This window comes from Cygnus olor, chromosome 1 (assembly GCF_009769625.2).
Source record: "Cygnus olor isolate bCygOlo1 chromosome 1, bCygOlo1.pri.v2, whole genome shotgun sequence".
Classification (NCBI taxonomy): domain Eukaryota; kingdom Metazoa; phylum Chordata; class Aves; order Anseriformes; family Anatidae; genus Cygnus; species Cygnus olor.
Window position 1 is genome coordinate 4,320,911 of NC_049169.1, and position 21,753 is coordinate 4,342,663.

A 21,753-nucleotide genomic window follows, 5' to 3' on the forward strand; every position below is an offset into this window, starting at 1 on the left:
ATTTGTACTGACATTTGAGGACCACCCTTAATAACTGCTTGCCACCTGGACTTGCCACCACTCCACAGCTTGGCTCTAAAGATATTATGGGAGACTGTGACGAAAGCCTTGTTAAAATCAACACAAATAACTTCCACTGGTTTTCCTCCAACCACCAAAGCAGTCATCTCATCACATCAGGCAGAATTTGTCCTTTTTAAGTCCGTGCTCACTCCTCCCAGCCACCTTCTGGTCCTGCATGTTCTTGGAAATAGCCTTCAGGAGGCTTTGCCTAATAACCTTTCCAGAGACTGAGGTTATGCTGACCAGCCTGTAGTTACTTGGATTCTCCTTCTTGTCCTTTTTGAGGTGCAATCTGATGTTTGTCTTGATCAAGTGAACTTTCAAATATGACAGAGAGTGGCCTTGCAATGACATTAGCTTGTTCCCTCAAGCAGAGCTGGATGCATCCCATCTGGTTGCGTGCACTTGCATACATCCAGTTTGCTTATCTCATCTCTAGGTTCTCTTCCATCAACCACGGGTAATGCTTCACTCCCTCAAACAGGGCTAGGAACCTGGGAGGCCTGAGAGCAACCCTTGCCAGCTGTTGAGGCAAAAGCAAGCCAAAGAAGACATCAAACTCGTCAACACAATCTATTGAAAATGAAAGGAAGTCTTGTAAAGCAGCCACAGCGAAAAGACTGTGATTTGGGGTTAATATTCCTAGAATTCAGCTACTGGATTTGCAAGTCTCAGAACTTCATTTGACAAGCAGTCCAGGAATACGCGTCTTTCATATTTTGATTAACTAGGCTTCAAACAAGACACCAGATAATGCTCTGCACACAGTGGTACTGTTTATTTACAAAGTCCTGTAAAAATGGGTAAGCCCAATCAACCCCGCTTACAGCTGTTAGAAATGAAAGCCTTTGTATATAAGATTGGGAAGCCAAATCTGGATGTAGGCACTGAAATTAAAGCATCAAAAACAGGAGGGCTGAATGCCCACAGCTTTGTCTATTCCTCATAGGAATTCAGGGGATTGGGCCTGACATTTCTAACTCATCATCACCAATAAATCAGGTTTGACTATTTTCACAGAGAGCCAGCAGTGCTGATGGGAAGCGAATGCCATCAGACATTGCAGACACATCTCTTTGGACAATCTAAATTGTTTAACTTCTTTGCAAGGCTAGCGTAATTGATTCTGCACTGGTCACTCTTGACAGCAGCATAAACTAAATGCAGGTTGCCCTAAGACTGGGCTAATGCATTTGTGGCAGTGAATGATTTGGCATTTGGGCCAGTGGGAAAAAAAACAACGCTGTCTTCTCACCATCTTCCTCCCTCCCCTTTGCTCTACCCTACCACAACCATCGCCGCAAACAAACAACAACATTGTCGAGATCTAAGGAGTTGTCAGTTCGCATCAGAAGGAAGGCGGTGACATGACATGTCACATTACAGCGCTGGCGCTCCAGCTGGCTGCGGAGCTGTCATCATTAGCAGCAAGACACCACTGGGAGCTGGCATAGCTGGAACTCGATGTAGACAGCCGTTTGCTTGTTACAGGTCTCTGTTTAAGATTCCGGAGCACAACAGACTGTCATACCTGATGTAGCATGGCATGTGCTGTTTGCACGTCTCAGGGCAGCTGATTTCATAAGTGTGTTTCCTTTTCTGTTTCTGCACAAGCAGATGTAATTAAAACCCCAGTAGGCTTGATGAAACAGCTCAAGTAAACCCAGGAAGGGAAAAAAAAATCCTGGGGTAGTCAGATAGGGCACGTCTACCCTTTGTTACACACCAAGAAGTACTCAAGGTACCTGCAGGCAAGCTGGTACGACCCGTCAGCACCACTCTGTGCTCCAGCCCCAGAAACCAGACAGCTGCAGGCATGTGGTTCTCTCCAGCACCATTAGCTCTGCCTCCTAAGGAGCCAGAGGACAACGCCATACTGAATGAGAATATATTTCTATGCTTAGAAGTCACTCCAAGACTTGCTGTCCCAGCTCTGAGACTGTAAAGATCCACCCTGTGGCTTGATAAAGTTGAAAGATGCTGTTTGACTTGTTGAAGAGCTGAGATTGCCGCCTCCTAGGGTAGCCATCATACAGGAGCACACAGCCTGTGACTGGCCAACATTGAATATAAAACCTTGGCACACTTTTATCTGGCAGGCTATACAGGTAGAAGATATATCCCAGCAGGCTGGCTGCCCTGCTAAATATGTAGGAGAAGGAAAAAGACACAGAAACAAATGGGTGGAAGTGCCACGGAGGAAAGTAGAGGAGATGGAGGTGGTCCTTACAGTACAACTAGCACATCAGGTAACAGTGAGGGAGGGTAAGTGTAATAAGGATTGCAGCAGCCTTAAGAAGTACATACTACTGCTTTTGCACCACATAGATACTCACACTCAAATGAAAAATCCCAACAAGTTTCTATTTTGAACACTGCTAATAGGAAAATTGCCCACAAGCTTGAGTCTTTGCAGTATCAAACATAAAAATGGAGCATTACAACTTGATTTCACAACTGCTAAGTACTTTTTGGAGTGCATTATCTGTTGTTTGCTAGTACAAGGTGTGGGAGCCCGGAATCAATGAAGTCATCGCCCATGACCTGGTTTTATTTTTAACGAAAATCTGCATGCACAAGGATGACTTTTGGATTCCCATCCACAAAATTTCATTTGATGAACACAAAAGCATGACTTTCCACATGGGTGAGAGAAGCAAATTAAAATAGGATTTTATAGTAGCTTCTCAATGCTAATTGCAATCCTCCTTTCCAGTTTCTGATTGTGCGGAATAAAAGGTTCTCAATTCTCTCCCTCAATCAGAGCACACAAGAGCTTTCTGCAGTATCTGCATGGCCAAAGATCAAATACAACAGCAATCAATAATTCCATATTTGACAGCAAATCATTGTAAATAACCAAAAGAAAACTGCTTTTATTTGAAAAGGAGTAACAGAGTTCAGCATAAAGGGTGAAATTCACTGCATTTAATGTCAGTACTCAAAAAGTCACAGCTATCAAGCTGGTCAAAAAGAGAGAGCTATCTACAAAGAACTATTTGTTGACCTTTGTCTTAAAATGGGAAGAATTGCTTTTTGGGAGGGATCTGGAGAGAGTATTGGTGATTCTCTCCTCTTTTAGAGGAATAATGGCTCTTGAGATACATACTACGTACAGTGCCCATATATAAAGAAGACATAAATGGTACATTTTAAAGTTGGAAAGGAAAACAGAGGTTTTTTTAGATCCCAAGATTTCTTAAATATTGTTTAGATTTAGATAGAATTTATTCTAGAAAGGCATTAAAACATAATCTGAATCCCACATCTGCTACTATTTTGTCCTAACCACCTTCCTATTTAAAAACATATCCCTGCAATATTGTTTACACTTTTTTGTGCCATTGATTCTTGCCAGGTTCTTCTGTATTAGAGTGACAGGCTCTATATTAAAAGCAGCAATACTGCTACATTTAGAAAGCCAGGAATTGAATGAAATCAATAATAGCCAAGCTTATTGCAGCACCTTATCATAAAACTCAAGACTTCACTGAATGAACATGGCATTTTTCTTCAAAATCTGGATGGCTGCTTGGAGAAAGACAATAGAAATGAACCATTCAGGTGAACATTTCACTTCTTAAGTTGCTATAGAACTAGGCAGGTAGCTCAGTGAAGCAAAATGATAATTAAAAAAGCAAAACTCTCACAATCCAGAAAATCTTCTGCTCTTTTTTTCTTTTTTTCCCCAAGCCAGTACAATTTCTGAAGCCTTCTATATAAAGGAGCACACACCGAAGACTTACTTTGCTTTAAGTGTTTCCTCTTGGAAATTCCACTGAGGGTCTTCCACTAGCTGCAGTTCTCGTAAAACACTCCCTGGCTTGTAAGCTGCATTGATCACCATGCTCAGAACCTATTGAGACATAAAACCAACAACACTGATGGATTTAAAAGCAATCCTTTACCACGCTCCCTGGTCCTATATAAGCAGGAGAAGCGTACAGATGCCAATTTATGTTCAAGGACGCACACGGCATGTGCTAGATGCAATGATAAGATGTCCCAGATTGAATCAATGTGCCAAGCATGTTGTGGATGACACCTCGGTATGATACCATGACTGCATTAAATGCTGCTGGCCAACCCCAAAGATCTCCCATTAAAGGAACGCCAGTGTTATTGCTTGAGACAGGCCCCCTCACCCAAAGCAGGTTCCATTCCCTGCATCCACAGTGGCTCAATTTAGTAAAAAATGAAAACGTCTCTGATGGCTCAGCCAGGGCCAAAGTCACATGGGGGTTACACACTGAACACTAAATGCGAAACTCACGTACTTAAGGTTGGCAGTACACTTAAGCATCTGAGTGCTGCATGCCTTGACGGTATTAACGGAATATTAATGAGGTCTACACAAAAAGAGTTTGCAGGAGGTGTGCCTGAAACCCAGTATGTGTCCACTCCTTACAATAAAACACATGTGCCAATCCATTTAATCCAAAGTGTTTGAGAATAAAAATAATTCCTACTATTCGCTCAGAGGATCCAAGCCTTAATAGCCTACACTTGGCCTAAAGAGATAAATACAAGAAAAACAAATCTCTTAATAGCACCAGATCATGTGTTTGAACACTCTGCATTGTATGCCCATGAATGACTCCACAATGAATCTGGATTGGTTTTGGTATAAATTAGCTCTTTACCTAATGCCTGCTCTTAATTCTTCAGGGCCCTCAAATGATTTCAGTATGATAAGCATTAAGTTTCCCTAGCACCCATGTTTTTCATGAAAAACTGACCAGGTCATATTGCAAAGAGCAACGAGTTTATATTAACATTCTTTTCTTCTTTTCCTTTTTTATGTTTTTCTTTAATAAGCCAGCAATCTAATGATTTGCTGGCATTTGGAAAACCTTGAAGGGTGGATTATTTTCAGGCAAGGGCTTTAATTCATGTCGCATCGTACCGTGTAAAACAGAAGTGGTTTGAGTAGCCTGTCTAGATTATTTAATAGAAGCAAAAGTTAATTTATCGTTGGTCCCTTGGATAAACAACCGGAACCAGTCTTCAAAAAGATGTAATTAGAGACACTTAAAGCAATGCCTACTAACAGGACCCAATGTCTTATGCAGCTCTGATCACCTGCACATCTCAAAGCGCCCTATGAGTACACTCATCTCACACAAGGGGAAACTAAAATACAGATTTACCCACAGTTCTCCATCTGGTTCCTAGCTTGTCACACAACCTGAGATTCCCGACGGCTTTGATTCCCAAGAAAACAAAAGAAAGCTTCTGAGCAACTCCATCCAGTTGCTCATTCACATCTTTTCTCATCTGCTACTCACCACACAAACAGATGCAGCACTGGTATCCGAAACAGATACCGAGACCCAATGCAGGAAAGCCAAAAGTGGGTTTTCAAATAAACACAAAGTAAATGGGTGGCTCCCATGCTCATTCATAACTCACGTGTTCCCCTCCTGATCTGCAAATCCAGGGGGTTATTTACCACCTTGTCAGGTGTCTACTGGGGACGGTCTCCTTCAGTATACTTTGACTCCCACCCTGTTTGCTGGTGAAAGAGCCAGGAGCAGAAAGCGGGGGGTTCTTCCACACCAATTCCCATAAACAGTGCTGCCCTGATCCTTTATCAGTGCAATGGTGTTTGTATGAGTTGTCAAAACAGTTAGGAAGTGAGCAAGAAAAGAAAATCCCACCCTGCAAATAACTGTTTGGCACTGCCTGAGCATTATCCTGGACACCTAATCAACTCCAGCCCTGCAAAGAAAACACAATGCCAGTACTTCTCTCAAAGGTCGCTTGTCATCACCAGGACTCTTGCTAAACTTCTAAATACAGTTTTTAAATGAGTGTTTTGTAAGAGGAGTCACTTCCCTTTAACTGAAGATTTTATTTATTTATTTATTTATTGATTTATTGATTTAAAAAAAAGCATTAGCTCTTACCCTTCTTGTATCTCAAATTTAAGTCACTGGGTCTGGCATTTTACAGTGCAGCAGGAGTCCATTACCACATTAAATATGTTACCTTCTAACAACATTCTCTCTTAATATTACACACTGCTAAACACTAGGAAAAAAAATATTACTTTTTTTCTTGCACAAAAATTAACTGGGATTACAGGAAAAACGGTGAAGAAACCTAGACCATTTTCCAGCTTTCTCTGGAGATGGAAAGTCCCTTCACCCACGTCAGATGGGTTAAATTTGAATCTGATTCACCAAATTCCCTTTTGCTGTAGTGTGAGTACTGCGAGGCTTTGGTAGTTTATTTTCAAGCCCTCTCCATCAAGCAAGGTTTGGGTAGAGCAAGCAGTGCCTTGGAGCAGAAGGATGGATGAGACAACACCAGCCTTTGCTGCTATGCATCTATGAAGTTTTATTTTGCTACTGCTGAACTTTCAGAGTCAAATAGGTGGAAGTCACATTGGTGAGCATGATCACGCAGCAACATCATGAGCCTCTGCCCAACCTTATAAGCACCATGTCTGGAAGTGTCTGATGCCACTGGGTACTTCAGCATCTTTCTTCCTGTCAGAGATTGGTGGGATTTGCAAATTTCCCATCACTTGACCCCTCTTCATTGATGATCACAATCCTGGATGAAGCTTTCTGAGGAAATATCACTAATGAGGTGATATCACAAAATAGCACTATGCCTCTTCTCCTCTTCAAGAGCCCTACAACCAGCATCCTTCTGAGGAGAAACTCAATTTCCTCCTCTGTCTGAGATGTGAGCCCACTTCTACCTAACAGGAGAGACCCTAATTTCCAGGCTAGCCTCAGACCAAACAGTAACAAGTTGTTTCGTTTTACTTGGAATAATGATGTGTCTGTGTGGCAGAAAAAGAAGAGCTATTTGATTCTCTCATTAAATGATAAAGCACTTACAAGCTTTTGCCATAGTCAAGGGGGTAGCATTCAAGTGGTGACATGCTTATGACAGTCTATGACATTTCAAAAATACAAATGGCCAGATCCTAAGTTGGAGGATGTACTATAGATGAGTTGACATCCATGAAGCAGTCTTGAGGGCAGTGTAAGTGAACCCTCTTGTATAAATGCAGTTTATATCTTTCTAAACTATAAAAGATTTTTGCTATCCCAACACAATGTCTTATAACTAATGATAACACCACCAACACGACTCAATCATACACCTAAGGCTCAGTACAAGCTATGTAATTTTCTGAGCACCATGATTTAATTATGCAAATTTCTCCTAAGAAGTCATGCTGTGCTGAAAAATAAAATAAAAAAAAATTCAAGTTGCAGAATGTAATAGCATTCTTTCACAAATGCTGGCTCATTTTTCCTGTTTGCATCAGTGGCAAAGGCTAACAGTCATGCTACCTTTAAGTCCATTTTCATCTAAATAAAAAAAGAGCAAAGTGTCTTAAAAATAGTAATAGCAGTAAGCAATGAGGCTAATTAATCTTTACAGCATATTTCCTTAAGATATGGTGGGTTATAGATCATCCGAAGTCTTAAAAAAGACATCTCATTATGTTTTACAATGTTGCTGTGGTAAGTTGCTGGCATAGATAGAAGAACAGTTTGGTATTTTTAGATATTCTGCCCCAAGAACTGTATCTGTAGCTGACAGTGTGTTTATTTTAATTTAACTTAAAGTTAGTATTTATTACGTATCTTAGCTACTATACAGCCACTACTTTCCAGCCCAGATGCAGCTGTTGGATGGCAGCAGTTGATGCCTCCACTGTCTCTTGGCTCCCAGTCTCAACTTCTTTTCCAAACAAGAATCTTAGGAATGAGATAAACTTTGAAGCTGATGTTAAACAACAGGCACGAACACCCTCACTTGCCTCTTGGGGTGAAGGAAGCCACAATAAACCAAAGACTTGTGCTGGCACCAGGAGTAATGAACCACCAGGCTTTAAGAAGGATGAGGCATCATCCAGGCTTTGCACGGATGCAAGGATACATTTGCACTAACAAACACAGAACTAAAGCCAGTATTTTTGATCAAACTACAAAATATGTTGTAATTGCCCTCAAAATTTTAGAGAAATCTTGCTCAATGGGGGCCATTCGGGGAGGTACCTTAGCAGCTTCCTCATTGCAGAGCTCACAACCTCTGCATCCAATGCTGGTGTAAAGCGAGTGGGCAGAAATCAAGGGTATGCCTGTTGTGCTGGAAAAGAGGTGTTCCACAAAAGCAAACCTATCCATCCTGCTTCTCTCCCAGCGCCCAGGTGAGAATGGCCCAGATAATTCACCTAGAAGGAGGAGGTCCTACACCACACTACAAGGGTATCTCCCAACTTTGTTTAGACCAGAGCCAGGCAGTACTGATCCACAGCTATCTCATTATTGGTATACTGAATGGTAGCACCAATTTATTTGGAGCTGGATCCAGAATGATGTTTCACTGATGGATGTAAAGAGGGGACATGACTTTGGGGGAAAAGATGGCTCAGGAGCACCACGAATCCCATTTGTGTTGCATTTTTTTGATATATCCCTCATGGTCGAGTGCAGAGGAAGACGGGATGGTGAGCTACTTGCTCAGCACCCAGCCAGGAGCAAGGTCTCCCACCACCTGGTACTAACGGAGAGAGGACATCTGCTCTCTCCTTGTTTTAGGGAATCCAGGCCAGGGAATGGGGCAGGAGATGGTTATTCAGCTGTTTTCAGTCTGGGGTTTTCATCAATGTCAAACACAACATCATCTCTATCACAGAGACTGCTGCCCACTGTGAACTAGCTCATGTCTGGCACAGGTTCAAATTTTAACTAGAACATCTCTAAAGGCAGAGAGCTGTGGCTGGAGACCAGGGTGATTTAAAAGGCTCCCACCAGACTGCTGATGTATCTGTTCTTCCTTCATAGCTGTTGTTTGGGGTTGTCTTTCCCACACTCCCCTGTGTGTTGCCAGAGTAAAGCTCATGTATAATTTACCTATTCCAGACAAGTTATGCTGATGCATAATTTACAATGGCCTGTAATTCTCCTATATAGTGAGACAGAGATAATTATAATGCATTTGCATTCTCTGGGCCATGTCATCAGTGGGTATAAAGCCAGACAAAGCCATCAAGCTCGGTACTGAGACTGGGCTTGGAGGGATAGGGACCTTTGTGAGCTGTGCAGCTCTGGAGAGCCTTGTGGCTGTGGGTTTGGGGTGGAGGAGATATCTCCTGCACTGCTCTCAGCACTCAGCTCTGCAATCCTTTTAGGTGCTCTGGTAGCTGATACGATATTCAGTGGTAGGTACATTTTCCTTGCTGCCTCTTGCCTCCTCCAGCTGCTTGTGTACACCCATCCTCACTGCTGCCCATGGTTCTCTGAGCTGCTGACACCTCTCTTGTCTTGGCAGCTGCTGATAGGAACCAGGTGTATTTCCTCTACAGCAACACCCCAAATGCCTTCTCTTCACCCTTTCCAGAACCCAGACCTGATCCCCATAGACCTAATGAGCTTGGATTTATCTTCAAAATACCACCAAGAAACACCGGGACATTGCCATGGTCCTCCTCTTTGGGAATCATTTATGTCTCCAAAAGCAAGATGCTCATGTCTTGTTGACACTGATATTTGCTCTTTCAGCAAAGAATTCTACAAGAAGTCAGAGAAACTGGATTTCATAGAAAACTTCGGTTGGTTTCCACAGTCAGTAATAGGACCCATTCTTGAGGAATTTGGAGAAGCTGGTGTTAGTCTACGCAACAAAGCCTTGAGACATGCGGGGAGGACCTGGCAGAAGCTTTGCACTACTTACATTTACAAAATCCAAATTCCAGGAGGAGAGGGGGAAGAAACGTTAGCATACCCACTAGCTGTGGATGCCTCATGTTTCCCCCATGTTGCTTTTTCATTGCCTGGTTTTCAAGTATCAGCAGATTGCTAACGCTCCCCACCAGCACGCCACCGCGGACTGGCTTTCAAATTTGGCAGCTGTCAACTTGTGCTCTGCAACCACTTTATCCTGCTTTCTGCTGAGGGCTATTTTTGATTTGCATTTTTTGCAGATCCAAGTGTCCCACCTGCATAAGCAGCTGGATTATTGGGCTCTCTTCGTGGCCTTTTTTTTAACCATGTGAGACAACTGGCAGTGCTGCTGTGTTTAGTTAAAGCAGCGTACAGAGGCAAGCAGGGAGTGGGGACATAGGAGTCACTCTACAGTACAGAAAAAGCATGTTTTCAAATCTGGTGGGTGATTTGGGAGGAATCTCACATTTCAGGTGTTTCTGCCAAGGGATGAAATCCATCTCACTTCAGACAACTTAAACCTCCTCACTGAGCTGGGCACTGAGGGTCTTAAAAATACATCAGACAGACAGAGCCCTGAAGGTTCCCCTGCCTTTCCTCTGCAGGCAGAGGGAGCTCAGATCCACATCAAGTGGGGTTCATGTAGGTACAGACAAGAAAGCTGGAAGACCTAGATTACTAGAAGACCCCAGTCAAGTTGAAATAGTGCCCACAGGACCAATAGCACCCTGCTTATCCAACAGGACCATCTCGTCCTCTCCCACTTGAAGTCATCCTGCCTCTCATCTGTATATGGACGGTACACCAGTGGAAGCTGGGCACACCACAGCTTCCACTCAGCACATCGCACACACACCCATGCTTAACTTTCTGTCCTGTTTCACATTGAATCCCAATGATCTGAGGCCCATAAGACCATGGTCACACATACAAAGGTGTCCCCCATGCCAAATCTGATGGCTCAACAGTAGCGCGGATGCTGCGTTGCTTGTGCCAGGAGAAACAGGTTGATGGCTACAACCACAGAGGTCCTCTTCAGGGACAGCTCTGGCCAGAACATTAATTCTCTTGCACAGCAGCCACAGTTATATGAAACTTGCTCCCAACCAAGAAAACTCCCCATGTTTCAGAAATGTCTCCTCTCGTGTTAAAACCCCCAATGCATGCACATACCCCAACTTCCCAGCTTGTGTTTTCAACCTGTGGAAGCTGCCACAGCATTCCAGCACAATTTTAGATACTTCCTTATTAAATTCTGGACCCAGCAACCCACGGCCCACGTTTTCCCCTGAAGTCCTCCCAAAAGATAGCTGAGCCATACCTCTTTAAGGACCAGCACGCACTTGCCAGGCCCGACAGACTGAGGTAGCTCTGCTATTCTGCCTTTGTTTAAATATGGACCTGAGAAGCAGCGGTGGTTGATGTAGAGCTGGGGGCAGCAGTATCTCCCATTGATGGTGCCTGCAAGGAGAAAGTGTCGTTGATGTGTGTGTACACTTTGGGACAATAAATCAAGGGTTCTTCTTCTTCCTCCACGATGGGAGAAGGAGGAGAAATAAAATGTGGGTCATAAAAAGTCTTCCCTAAGATGGAAGGTAGAGAAGCCTCTGCTACTCGAATTCATTCAACACAGGAAGATTAATTGCTTTTAATGGTAACTAATACGGCTGCACACCCTACTGCATGGAGAATCGGGAAGGGATTTCGTTCATAACATGACCCGAGGCTCTTTCATAACTCATATCGCAGATGAACCTGAGCAACTCAATTGCAGCATGCTATGAAGGGAACACGTTAGTTGCTTCTGACCAGGCATGTAATCAGCTCAAGGAGAAAATTCAGGTGAAGGGCTCCACAATCCCTGTTTAGCTACCCTCCAACCCAGTAAGAACTTGGGTACTATTCCCCTGAAATGACATGGGTCTAACGAGCAGTTTTCTGTATCTGGGCTAATCATCCTGGGCTCCTTTACAGCCCACGAAGAGAAGCAGATACTTCCGGACACCATCCAAATGGCTGTCTACAATAGCTCAGATGATCATACCCAAAAAGAGCCCATTTGACCACATCTGATTATGGCAGAGAGCTGGGCTGTTGGCTCAGATACTGATATGTGTCCTATAGACATATGAAATAAAGTGAATTAAATCCTTCCCTTCCTGCAGTGTCTCCACAATTAACTGAATGAATATTGTACTCTCGGTGCCTCCCACCACCACTAAATGGGAGATAAATTTACCTTTAGCAGAAGTAGCAGCCATACCACATGGTCATGATGCTAACACTGGGACACATTAAGTCCTGGTGTAAGCAATTTAATAGATGGCAATTAGAAAGCCACATCCATCTCCACGAGAGCTTCTGGCCCTAACATGATCAGCTGAAATGGGCAGGTTGTAGGGGAACCTCAATAAGCCCAGCAAGACACAGCATTCCCACACAGAGGACTGGACCCTTGCATATTGTACATCTGAGACTCCCTGCACTGCCTTGTAGGTCTGCGCCCCCTGAGGATGTGGCCCTGTCTCCCCACCCATACGACACACACACTCTGTTTTTCGGGTTGTCCCCCTCCATAAAGGCAACGGACCCTTGAGATCCCGCTGGTGTCAAGCAGCCTTACCTGTTGTGTCTGGCTGAGGAACTGGGCAGAGGTCATGAGGTATTTTCTCAACAGGCACTGTGGATGGTAACCTGTTAAAGAGCAATTTGGAGTATTGATTAGGGTTAAATGGGTCAGAACCAGCCTTCAGGCTGGACCATGAAACACACCACCATCTGTCTGGAGTGAGGACTGGAGATGCATCAAACGCAACCCTGCTTCCACACATTTTATCATAGCCCAGAACCTGCATATTGCAGAAGAAGGAGCCAGACTGGCCCATCATCCAAAAATGCACCCCAGTCCGTGAGCTTTAGCCCTTTGGACTGCAAATATTCACATTCAAGTCCTTTAAATTCTAGTGTCTGGGAACTGGAAGGGTTAGACGGGGAAATGCTCTCCTGGTGCACGCCTGTCCTACCCAGGTATCCCTTACTGGCCTTCAGGCACTGGATATGCGTGCACAGTCCCAGCTAGCAAAAATTTCTTTTACGTAGACTTTCTAATATGTTCACAAATATTCTAGATTTAAAGAAATTCCATTGCAACTATGCTGCAGTATCTGGGTGGCACTGAGCAAACTCACTCAGATGCTGTGTATTATTTCCCCTGGAAGACCTGATGAATCACCATAAAAAATATCACCTTAAAAAAACAAAAACTTACTGCTTTTCTGGTTGCACAACTGCAATTCTTCTCTTCCTTCGCACTGCAAAAATGAAGCAAGAATTAGTTTTGTACTCTTCTGTCCTATAAAATACACCCATAATGCATAAAAAGCCGTATAAATGCACTGACTATAACACAATGAAATGGTACTTAATTACTATCGCCATCTTTTCCTGGTATTTTTAAGTAAGTCACTACATCATTAAAATCTGCTTTAAAGATGTAATAATACATTTAATCCTTCCTCTGGAATGCTAATATTGTGTTTTATGGGATCAATATAAAAAAATTAAATAAAAACACAAATATTTTTCCATACAGAAACACATATGGATAAGATTACATTTTACAAGCATGATTACCTCCAGCATAATTTATCCCTAGCTATAAATTGCGATAAGGCTGCATAATGTTGCCATAGCAGTATTCTCCCAAATTAGGCCCTGGCTGCCTGATTTTTAACTTAAGCATATTTAACTCTTCAAAAGGGCTGACACATTTTTAAATTTGCCTTTCAGATGTTAATTAATGTAAACAGCAAGGCTAATTTTTCATCTGGTGGCTTGAGATCAGGGTTGAATAGTTTCTGCAAGGAACAGGAGAACAACACCAAGCCACTAGGCACTTATGAACCGCCTTCAAACGTGAATGGAAAAGAAAGAAATCAGTCTTAATATGCACTGGAGGTAGGACAAAACACTGTGGGCTTGATTGTGCCAAGAGAGATTTAAGTTAAACACTAGGAAAATCCCTGGACTCATAAGGGCAGTGAAATAGCAGGATAGATACCCTGGGAAGGTGCAGAAGCTCCATGGTAAGAGGCCAGTAGACATTTCTCAATTTAGGTAAAGCTGTGTTGGATTCGGAGTGCCAGGATAGCCTCTTTATGTCCCTTCAGGCCTATACTTTATGGTTGTTTTGTTTTTTTCTCAATTCGAGGTCCTGTGTCCTTAATTCACTCAGTTGCCTAACTGAACTCGGCTCAGCACAACAAAACTTGGTTTCTCTTTGACAACCCTACTGCAAACCCACAAGCCACACTGTGCAATCCCAAACCACAAAATGGCCTTTCCCAGTGCTAACCATCCCATTTTTAGAAAGACTGATCACACAGACAAGTACAAATTATGTAATAGCAGTGCTGCAGCATCTAATTAGATTTATTACTGTTTATTACAGTATGCTTGCAGGCTGGTTACTAGTCCTCTAGTTAGGTTGGTAGTTTCAAGAATTGGATTACAGGCTGAATCCAAACTCCCTGATAAAACTGTTGATACGATATCTGTTCTGCTTGAGGTTTCTATATACTTACAAACAGCTTTGTGTGGTGGAGTTAGGTTATAAGCATTCGCTTCACACCAGCCAACTGGGAAAATGTCCATAGACTCTACATCAACTATATACTCTGGAGAGGGCATCTGTAAACCTATAAACACAAATTTATAATGAAATTTGGACATGAGCTCAGAGCCACTCAAGCATTCATCACAAACCAAGGGAAGCAAATGATGGAACACGTAACAATAAAACTGCTTCCCTGCATCAAAATCAGGCATCATTTCATCTTCAATTCTGCAAAGACAGCGATGATAAGGCTGTTGCACTTACAGTGAAATGTGATACTGGAGAAAACCCACATTAAGAGCACACTAGGGGTGTGTAGTGAAGCAGCCAAAAGCCAGTGAGGTTAAACACGCATGACTTTCCCGAACAAGACAGCCTGACCGATCCATTGGCTCTCTCGTAGAGTTGCACGAGCAAAGTAGCAGAAGGACAGTTGGGTGCTTACTCTCACTGGTAAGAGCATGCACATGGGATATAACATAATGGCAGCTAACGTGATAGGCCTTTATGCCTCAATGCTCCCCTGAAGCTTTTCTGTGTAGTTCTGCCCTCAAGCCACTGTTTTTAAAGGTGGGAGATGGCCATTCATCTGCCTAGAGGTACTGTGAATACCCCTAATGCTCCTCACAGAACATGAAACTTGAGCTGATCACCCAACAAGGCAACATAAAAACCCTAAATGGGATAGATGCACTAAGATCTCTGACATAGCAGGGGCTCCAAATTCTCATGGGAAATTTCCACCTAAAGCCAATCTCTTCCAGCTTGGTTACTATGTCTCCTTCAGAAGACACTCGCCTGTCTTGGTTTATTTGGGTCTCACTCAAAGCCCACTGGAAATATTCCCACTAACTTTGAGGTCTTTCAGAAACAACTCCGGGCCCTGTGTCAAGACACCATTTAATGACTCCAATTCAACTCCATCTGTGCTCGTACAGCCTCGTCAGCAAGTTCCTGTCCCTCTGCCATTTCCACACTAGGACCAGCACCAGCATGAGACCATCTCCTAATAAAACAGACCAAAGGATTAGCAGCTTCCCCTGCAGCATCCTCACTTCTGCATCTGTTACAGCATCTTTGCCTCCTGCTTAGTGCAGCAGCGTTTGGCTGTGCTCAGCTAGATGACGACGGGGAGCTTCCCACTAATGAATGTTCATCAAGGGCTTGCAGTGTAATTGAAACAGTAATTGAACTTTGTGATGGGAATGGCATCAAGACTTGAGTTGCAGCACTTGGATTGGTCTTGTCTCTAGCAATAAACTTGCTGTGTTTTTGAGAGTGTGAGGTTGTACTGAAAACCAAAGGAAGCAGGAAATTGGTGCTAGTGTTTAGAATGCTGGAGAAAAAAATTAAAAATAAAAATAAAAATAAAAAAGCAGTCACGTTGTCTGCATAAATTCATGGATGCCTTCGTGGTATTCCTCTGAGCCCTGCATTGTGCTCATGTATCATACCTTGAAGATCTGGTCTCCTTCACCAGCATACAGGGAAGGGAAGAAGAAAAGATGAAGCCACACAATGCAGGATGCAGCCTGGCATCCCCTGAACAACCATTTACCTCCGCGAAGAAATACCAAATGGTCACAGCTCAGTTTGAACCTGACAGAAGATGCACTCTCCAGGGTGCAAAACATTTTCACCCAATGCCACAAACCCAGCCAAGGATCAGATGTGAGAACTGCTGAAGTCAGAGGCAAGACATTCACAAGGTGAGCCAGCAATGGATCGAGTCATAAATAGAGCAAGAGATCAACACACTGAAATTTCAACTGATCTGGGAAAATCTACTGTTTTAATGACTGTAACTGTCCTATGGTGTTATTCTGATTCAATAAATGAATCAGAGGTACCTTCCTGCTCACAAACAATATATGTGGCATGAAAACTGTTTTTACCAGCTGCAGCTGCCCTGACGAGCAAGAAAGCACCACAATGTCTGTTCTGCTGCAACACCACTATTCTTCTTGTAAGACATAATCACAGCTATTCTGGCCTCGCTTGCACTACTTCTTCCCTTTGGCAATCAATAATCCTGCCTTCCACTTCCAACATCTCAGTGCTTCATTTGGACTAACTCGTGTAAATGGAAACCAGCTTGTTTGGAACTCATTAGTTTCATCTGCTGCATTTTACGCTGCCATCTTGCTAGACTGAGAAATGTCCGTGAGACTTGAGAGGTTAAATAGAAAAACAGAGAACAGGGAGATTGGAAATAGGGTGAGGAAAATTTCCATCTCCCATTATAAATCTTATAGGATAGGCAGAATAGTGCAGCAACTCTGGAAAACTATCTAAGGGAAAATTATGGAACACCTCTCTGGAGTAGCGATTAACAGGAGAGTTTTCCTTAAATTCCTAGTCTGTGCAGAGAGTGTACATTATTACTTGTATAAATTCACACCAGAAAGTTTCAGCCTTAAAATCTAAAATGAACCTGTAAAAATTAACAATGCAGATGATGAACAATAAAGTAGCAGCAAGTGATGGGATGTGCACAGCCTCGGATCAGCCCTGTACTTCTTTCCATCCACAGGGGAACTATACTGCTGCTCATTAAATGCTTGCCCTGAAGTTTACAGAGTTTTGCTACTGTACAAAGCATGATTTATTAAGCAATGTTCCCTCATGTCTAACTCGACGCTGCTTAACTACTGTGTCCTGTTTTATGGCTGCAGTTTGGGCTGTCAAACAGCGAAACTGGGAGGGCAACAATGAAAGCTTCAGATGCGCCCATGATAAATGGTGGGACCCGAGGTCTTCAGTGATGGGCTCCCATGGCAGTTGGGAGTCTTGCTGCTACAAGAATATAAATAATCAGTTAGAAACAATAGTGTATTAATGGAGTTGAAAAAAAACACCATGCCGTAGTCCAAGCCACATTTATTTTACAACTCTGCAAGCAGTGTTCTGCATTGTTGTTTTTTTAATGCCTAGTTTTAGGCTAACGCTGTGCATACTGCAGTCACGAATTTCAACAGCAGCAAAGCCTTCTTTTTATTTTTGCAGTCTTTTGCATCTTTTCCTTTTACTACAGATCATTCTATTCCTGGTATTGAGATATAAAACAAGTGTAAAGCATTTATATATAAGAACTCAAAAGGCAAGGACATACACACAGGATTTTTATGACAAGTTGTAAAAAAAACTTCCTTTAAGAAATTAAGAGAGTAAAAAGGCAGAGAGAAAGCAACAAGGGAAGGGAGCGATACATGTGCCTTTCTCCCTGCCTTTATTCAGGGCCTTGGAGGACTGGTTGATTTAAAGACCCAAGAAACAGCATTCCTTGTTCACTGTAATGGGCAGTTTAGTGAACACTGCGTCCCTTTGAAAAAGTATTACAGATTAAAAAAAAAAAAAAAAAAAAAGATTCTGAAAGATTCCCAGATCCCATCAAATCCATATAGAAAAGTGAAGGCACCTCCCAATATAAGAAGGACATTTGTGAAAATGGGCCAGATTCCTTGACCACATGGGCGTAAATTCAACAATGGTATTAGTGAAAAGTGAATTTCAAACAACCATTAATTCCAGTTCTTTCATAAAAATATCTGCCAAGTGTCCAGAACAGGCTGCAGATGAGCTTTAGCTACCATAAGTCTGAAGGCAATTGGTTTTCACAGATGAAAAAAACAAAACCTGCCATTGCATGATGCTCTACCAAAAGCAGATGTACAAAGTTGTACCTGCTCTGTACACTGGAGATAAACACAGAGGGGACAAAGCTACATGCTGGTGATAGAGAATGAAGAAGATCTCCCCAGATTTTAGCCAGCCCAAGCTGCAGGGCTTAGAAGCAAAGACACAACAAGCACTAAGCAGTTTGCCAGCCAAGCTTTAGATCAGAAGGAATCTCTTTAGGTAGCAATTGAGTTATAAATCTCTGAGAAAGAGATTTATCGCAGAGGCACCGGGAGAACCTTGTCTACCATGTAATGTTGTTTCCGTAGAGCTAAATGCCACAGAATATCTGCCTTTGTTACATTTCAGAACAAGCTGCTAGCACAGATGAGGTACTTTGGGTTACATGTCAATGTTATTACTAACTTTAAGGGCTTTGATCTGAGACCTTTCCTCTTGTACAAACTGCACTGCACATTGTCAGGCGCTGAAATACTTCTTGGGTTATTACAATCAGTGCACCATGGTGCTGAAGGGAAAAGCACCTTCCCTGCACCAGGGGATGATGAAGCTGTTAGCATCAGTCTGGCTTTCAGTGTTTTCCCAGCCCTAGAAAACTGAGAGCTGAGCATCTTGCAGAGGAGAGAAGGTGACTTTTGTGCAGAACATGCATGAGACTTCATTTCCCATGGGATGTATGCAGAAACCCCTTGCCCTGACCCCTGTAGGTCTGTCCTTTCGTGATATCATGTGCCTGAGCATGGTTTGTACCCCATTAACATTTTCCTAGCTGTTTTACCCTGGAAGAACCAAAAAAACTTGCAATAATGTCTGAGAATAAAGCTTCACCCTGCTTTCACATTCAATCCTGACAACAGTCTGGTTTTAATGCATTTCAGCAGAATTACTGAGCCATCATCCTGGCCCCACGGGCCATCACAGAAGAAATGGGTGACCCCTTTCCTCGCTCCCAACTCCCACTACAGGGTTCCCATGGAGCTTGCGGGTGTCACTGGCTTTAGCAAAGGGAAGATGCTCTGTTTCCTTTCGATTCTGGTCTCTGCAGGGCAACTCTGTATCTGTAACTTCGCACAAACTTAATTTTTCCCCATCCCTTCCTCTTCTTCGGAGCCTGGGATACCAACAGCATGCACTACTCCTTTGGCTGCAGATAAGACCATGCCTTGCTTTCCTTCCAGATCACTGAGGAAAAAAATGCCACTGTGTTTCCTGGGCTTGTATGTAGCAAGTTTTTAAAAGAATGCTGCTCTTTCATCAGCCCAATCTCTCACAGATGCCTTGGAACACCTAGTGGCATCTATCAGATACGCATAAGCAGAGCTACATGGTATCTACCTATCAATACGTGGCAGCAAGCAAAGGAATGAAGGCATTTTATCATCACCCTTTCATCATGGTAGCTTAACCAAATGCACTTTATTTTCCAAATGGGAGGGTTACAGCAAGATGTTCCCTTTTGACTGCGTCAGGGCTGGCAGCACAAGGCAGACACAAGCATGTCTCCCCCAAGCATTTATCCAGCAGCAGGAGCACAGATCGTACAGAGCCTGGTGATGGGCAGGACTCTGGGCCACCTGATGTGCCTTTGATATTTTCGTGGCTCCCCAGAAGAAAGCAAAGAAACATATGGCATTTGTAGTTGATGCTGACCCAATTACCATTGATTTCAGAGACAAAATGAAGCTCTTATATTGACTGTAGATGAAGTTAGCAGCCTCTAACAATAGTGTGTTAGCTTGATGGGTGAAAATTAAAATATGTTGTGACAAGGACACAACAGCTTTATGGTTTATCACAGTGCTCATCAAAACATTTAAATAACCATGGCTTTCTGCTCTCAGTGATTTTACAAATAATGCTGTTTTTAAAGCAATAATAAGAAGAAACCCTCTGCTGTTCTAAATTACCCTAATTTCAGACATCCTTGCTCAGATGAATTGAGGTAAAAGAAGTTCCAAGAGTAAAACCACATCAAAAATGAGCTCACCTATACCTCACTAAAGAAAAGGTAAAAATGGAGGGTTTGATACAGCATTATGCCCTGCTAGTTTTTCAGCATTCTCCTAATACTGCTTGTATAGTCATTGTATTCTCCACAGGCTGACAGCTTTCTAAACTATTTATTACAGTTACTGCCCACAAAAGCTCTCTTAGGTCAATGAAAGAAGTGAGACAATCACAGAGTGGAAGGATGTGAGCAGGCAATGGCCACGGTGAGGAACAGCACATGTAGCAGTATGGATGTAGGGGAAACAAAGGATTGAAAAGAAGAGCAAAGAAGGGAGGAAGAAGGTTGCAGGAGGACCTGAGATCCCACAAGAGCATGTTGGAAATATCAGTGGAAGTCTCAGCCATATAAACAAGGCAGACATCCCATCCATTCCTAGGACAGAGATCTATCATGATGGCAGTGAGATTTCTATAGTCAACAGAGATCACTCTAATAAAGTCCAGGTGGTTGGAGGGTGGAAGGTCTTGTGGCTCCCTCCTGGAGAGAGCAAAAGACAATTCTCGAAAACTTACGTTACCGTCTAAAGTGTATAAAAGGGCAAGGCCAAAGGAAGCAATATTGGGCAGAGGATGAAGGACAAAACAGGGAGGGTTTGAGTGAACCACACAAATACAGCACATACCTTCAAGGTGAAGCCACATTAACCGTCCTTTAACTGAGGTGATCGAGGCGACGCATATCTCTGCAGGATTCCTGGGGTTCACTGCCTCCAGCTTCATGTTCTTTGTAAAACCACGACTGAAGGATGTCTGAAAGAGCCAAGGACCAACACTGGAACATGGCACTGAAGCACTGAATGACTTTAAATAGACAGTCTGCTGGGAAGCATAGCATTAGCACCGTCTGCTTATTGCTGTAAGTGCAGGAGACACCGAAGAACCCAGAGGAATCCAGGTTTAAAATGGAGCTGCCCTGGACATGCCTATGAAAATGTCAGTGATGGTGACAAATCAGGAAGCAATGTAATTCATGGTTTACACCAATCTCTAACTCTCTGAGACCGGGAGGAGGTTACTCCACACCAGCAAAGCCAGGCCAGAGGTGGCTGCAATGGTCCCAAATCAGTAGTGATCTCCCCAAATAAGAAATAAAAGGACCAAAACGTGGGGTCATGAGCTTGTGAGAATGCTACTCTGTCACTTTCAGGGTCCCCTCTCCCTTTGCTTAAGCTCAAGCATTGCTTGGACTGTCCCAAGCCTTGCCCAGAGCACTGATCAGCCTCACCCCGCAAAAAACAGACCTGGCCAGGACTGCAGAAAAGCAGGGTGAGTTTGTTTAAATGCTCGTTATGTTGCCTAACAAGGAAACCTCATTTATCATCACACTGCCTGCTTTCACTGCAGCTCAGTGCTGGAGGCTAATTTATACAGGATCAATGGCAAAACAGTTAGCTGGGAGTTTATTTTACTAAGCATTTGGTCATGTCAATCTATTTCATAACTGCCTCTCCTTGTTAAACATCCCCCCTGGGGAAACAGCTACAGCATACCCACTTCCAGCACTATGTCTGGCTGCACTAAGTGGGAGATGTGCCTGCAAAAAGGCTTCTATCAAAGAGCTTCTCACAGACACGAAACAAATGGGCCAACCTGCCAGGGAGGTAGCCCAAGCGACAACAGTAAGATTGCATCCCTCTGCAGAGAACTTTGTTATCAGGAGTGAAAGAATAACAGACATGTTCATCTGATTAATGTTTCTTTGAAAAAAAAAAAAAGGAGAAAAAATAGTGC

The 21,753-nt window shown here is 43.1% G+C and overlaps 1 protein-coding gene across 1 annotated transcript in view; it reads right to left on the reverse strand.

Annotated features, from left to right (window-relative positions):
• The window catches only part of SFMBT2 (Scm like with four mbt domains 2), a 112,418-nt gene that overhangs the window by 13,346 nt on the left and 77,319 nt on the right, over nt 1–21,753 (reverse strand). Inside the window, 6 exon segments of the mRNA XM_040546600.1 lie at nt 3,810–3,919; nt 11,080–11,219; nt 12,382–12,452; nt 13,027–13,069; nt 14,342–14,455; nt 20,646–20,772. Of these exon segments, the coding sequence (XP_040402534.1) occupies nt 3,810–3,919; nt 11,080–11,219; nt 12,382–12,452; nt 13,027–13,069; nt 14,342–14,455; nt 20,646–20,772 (605 nt within the window).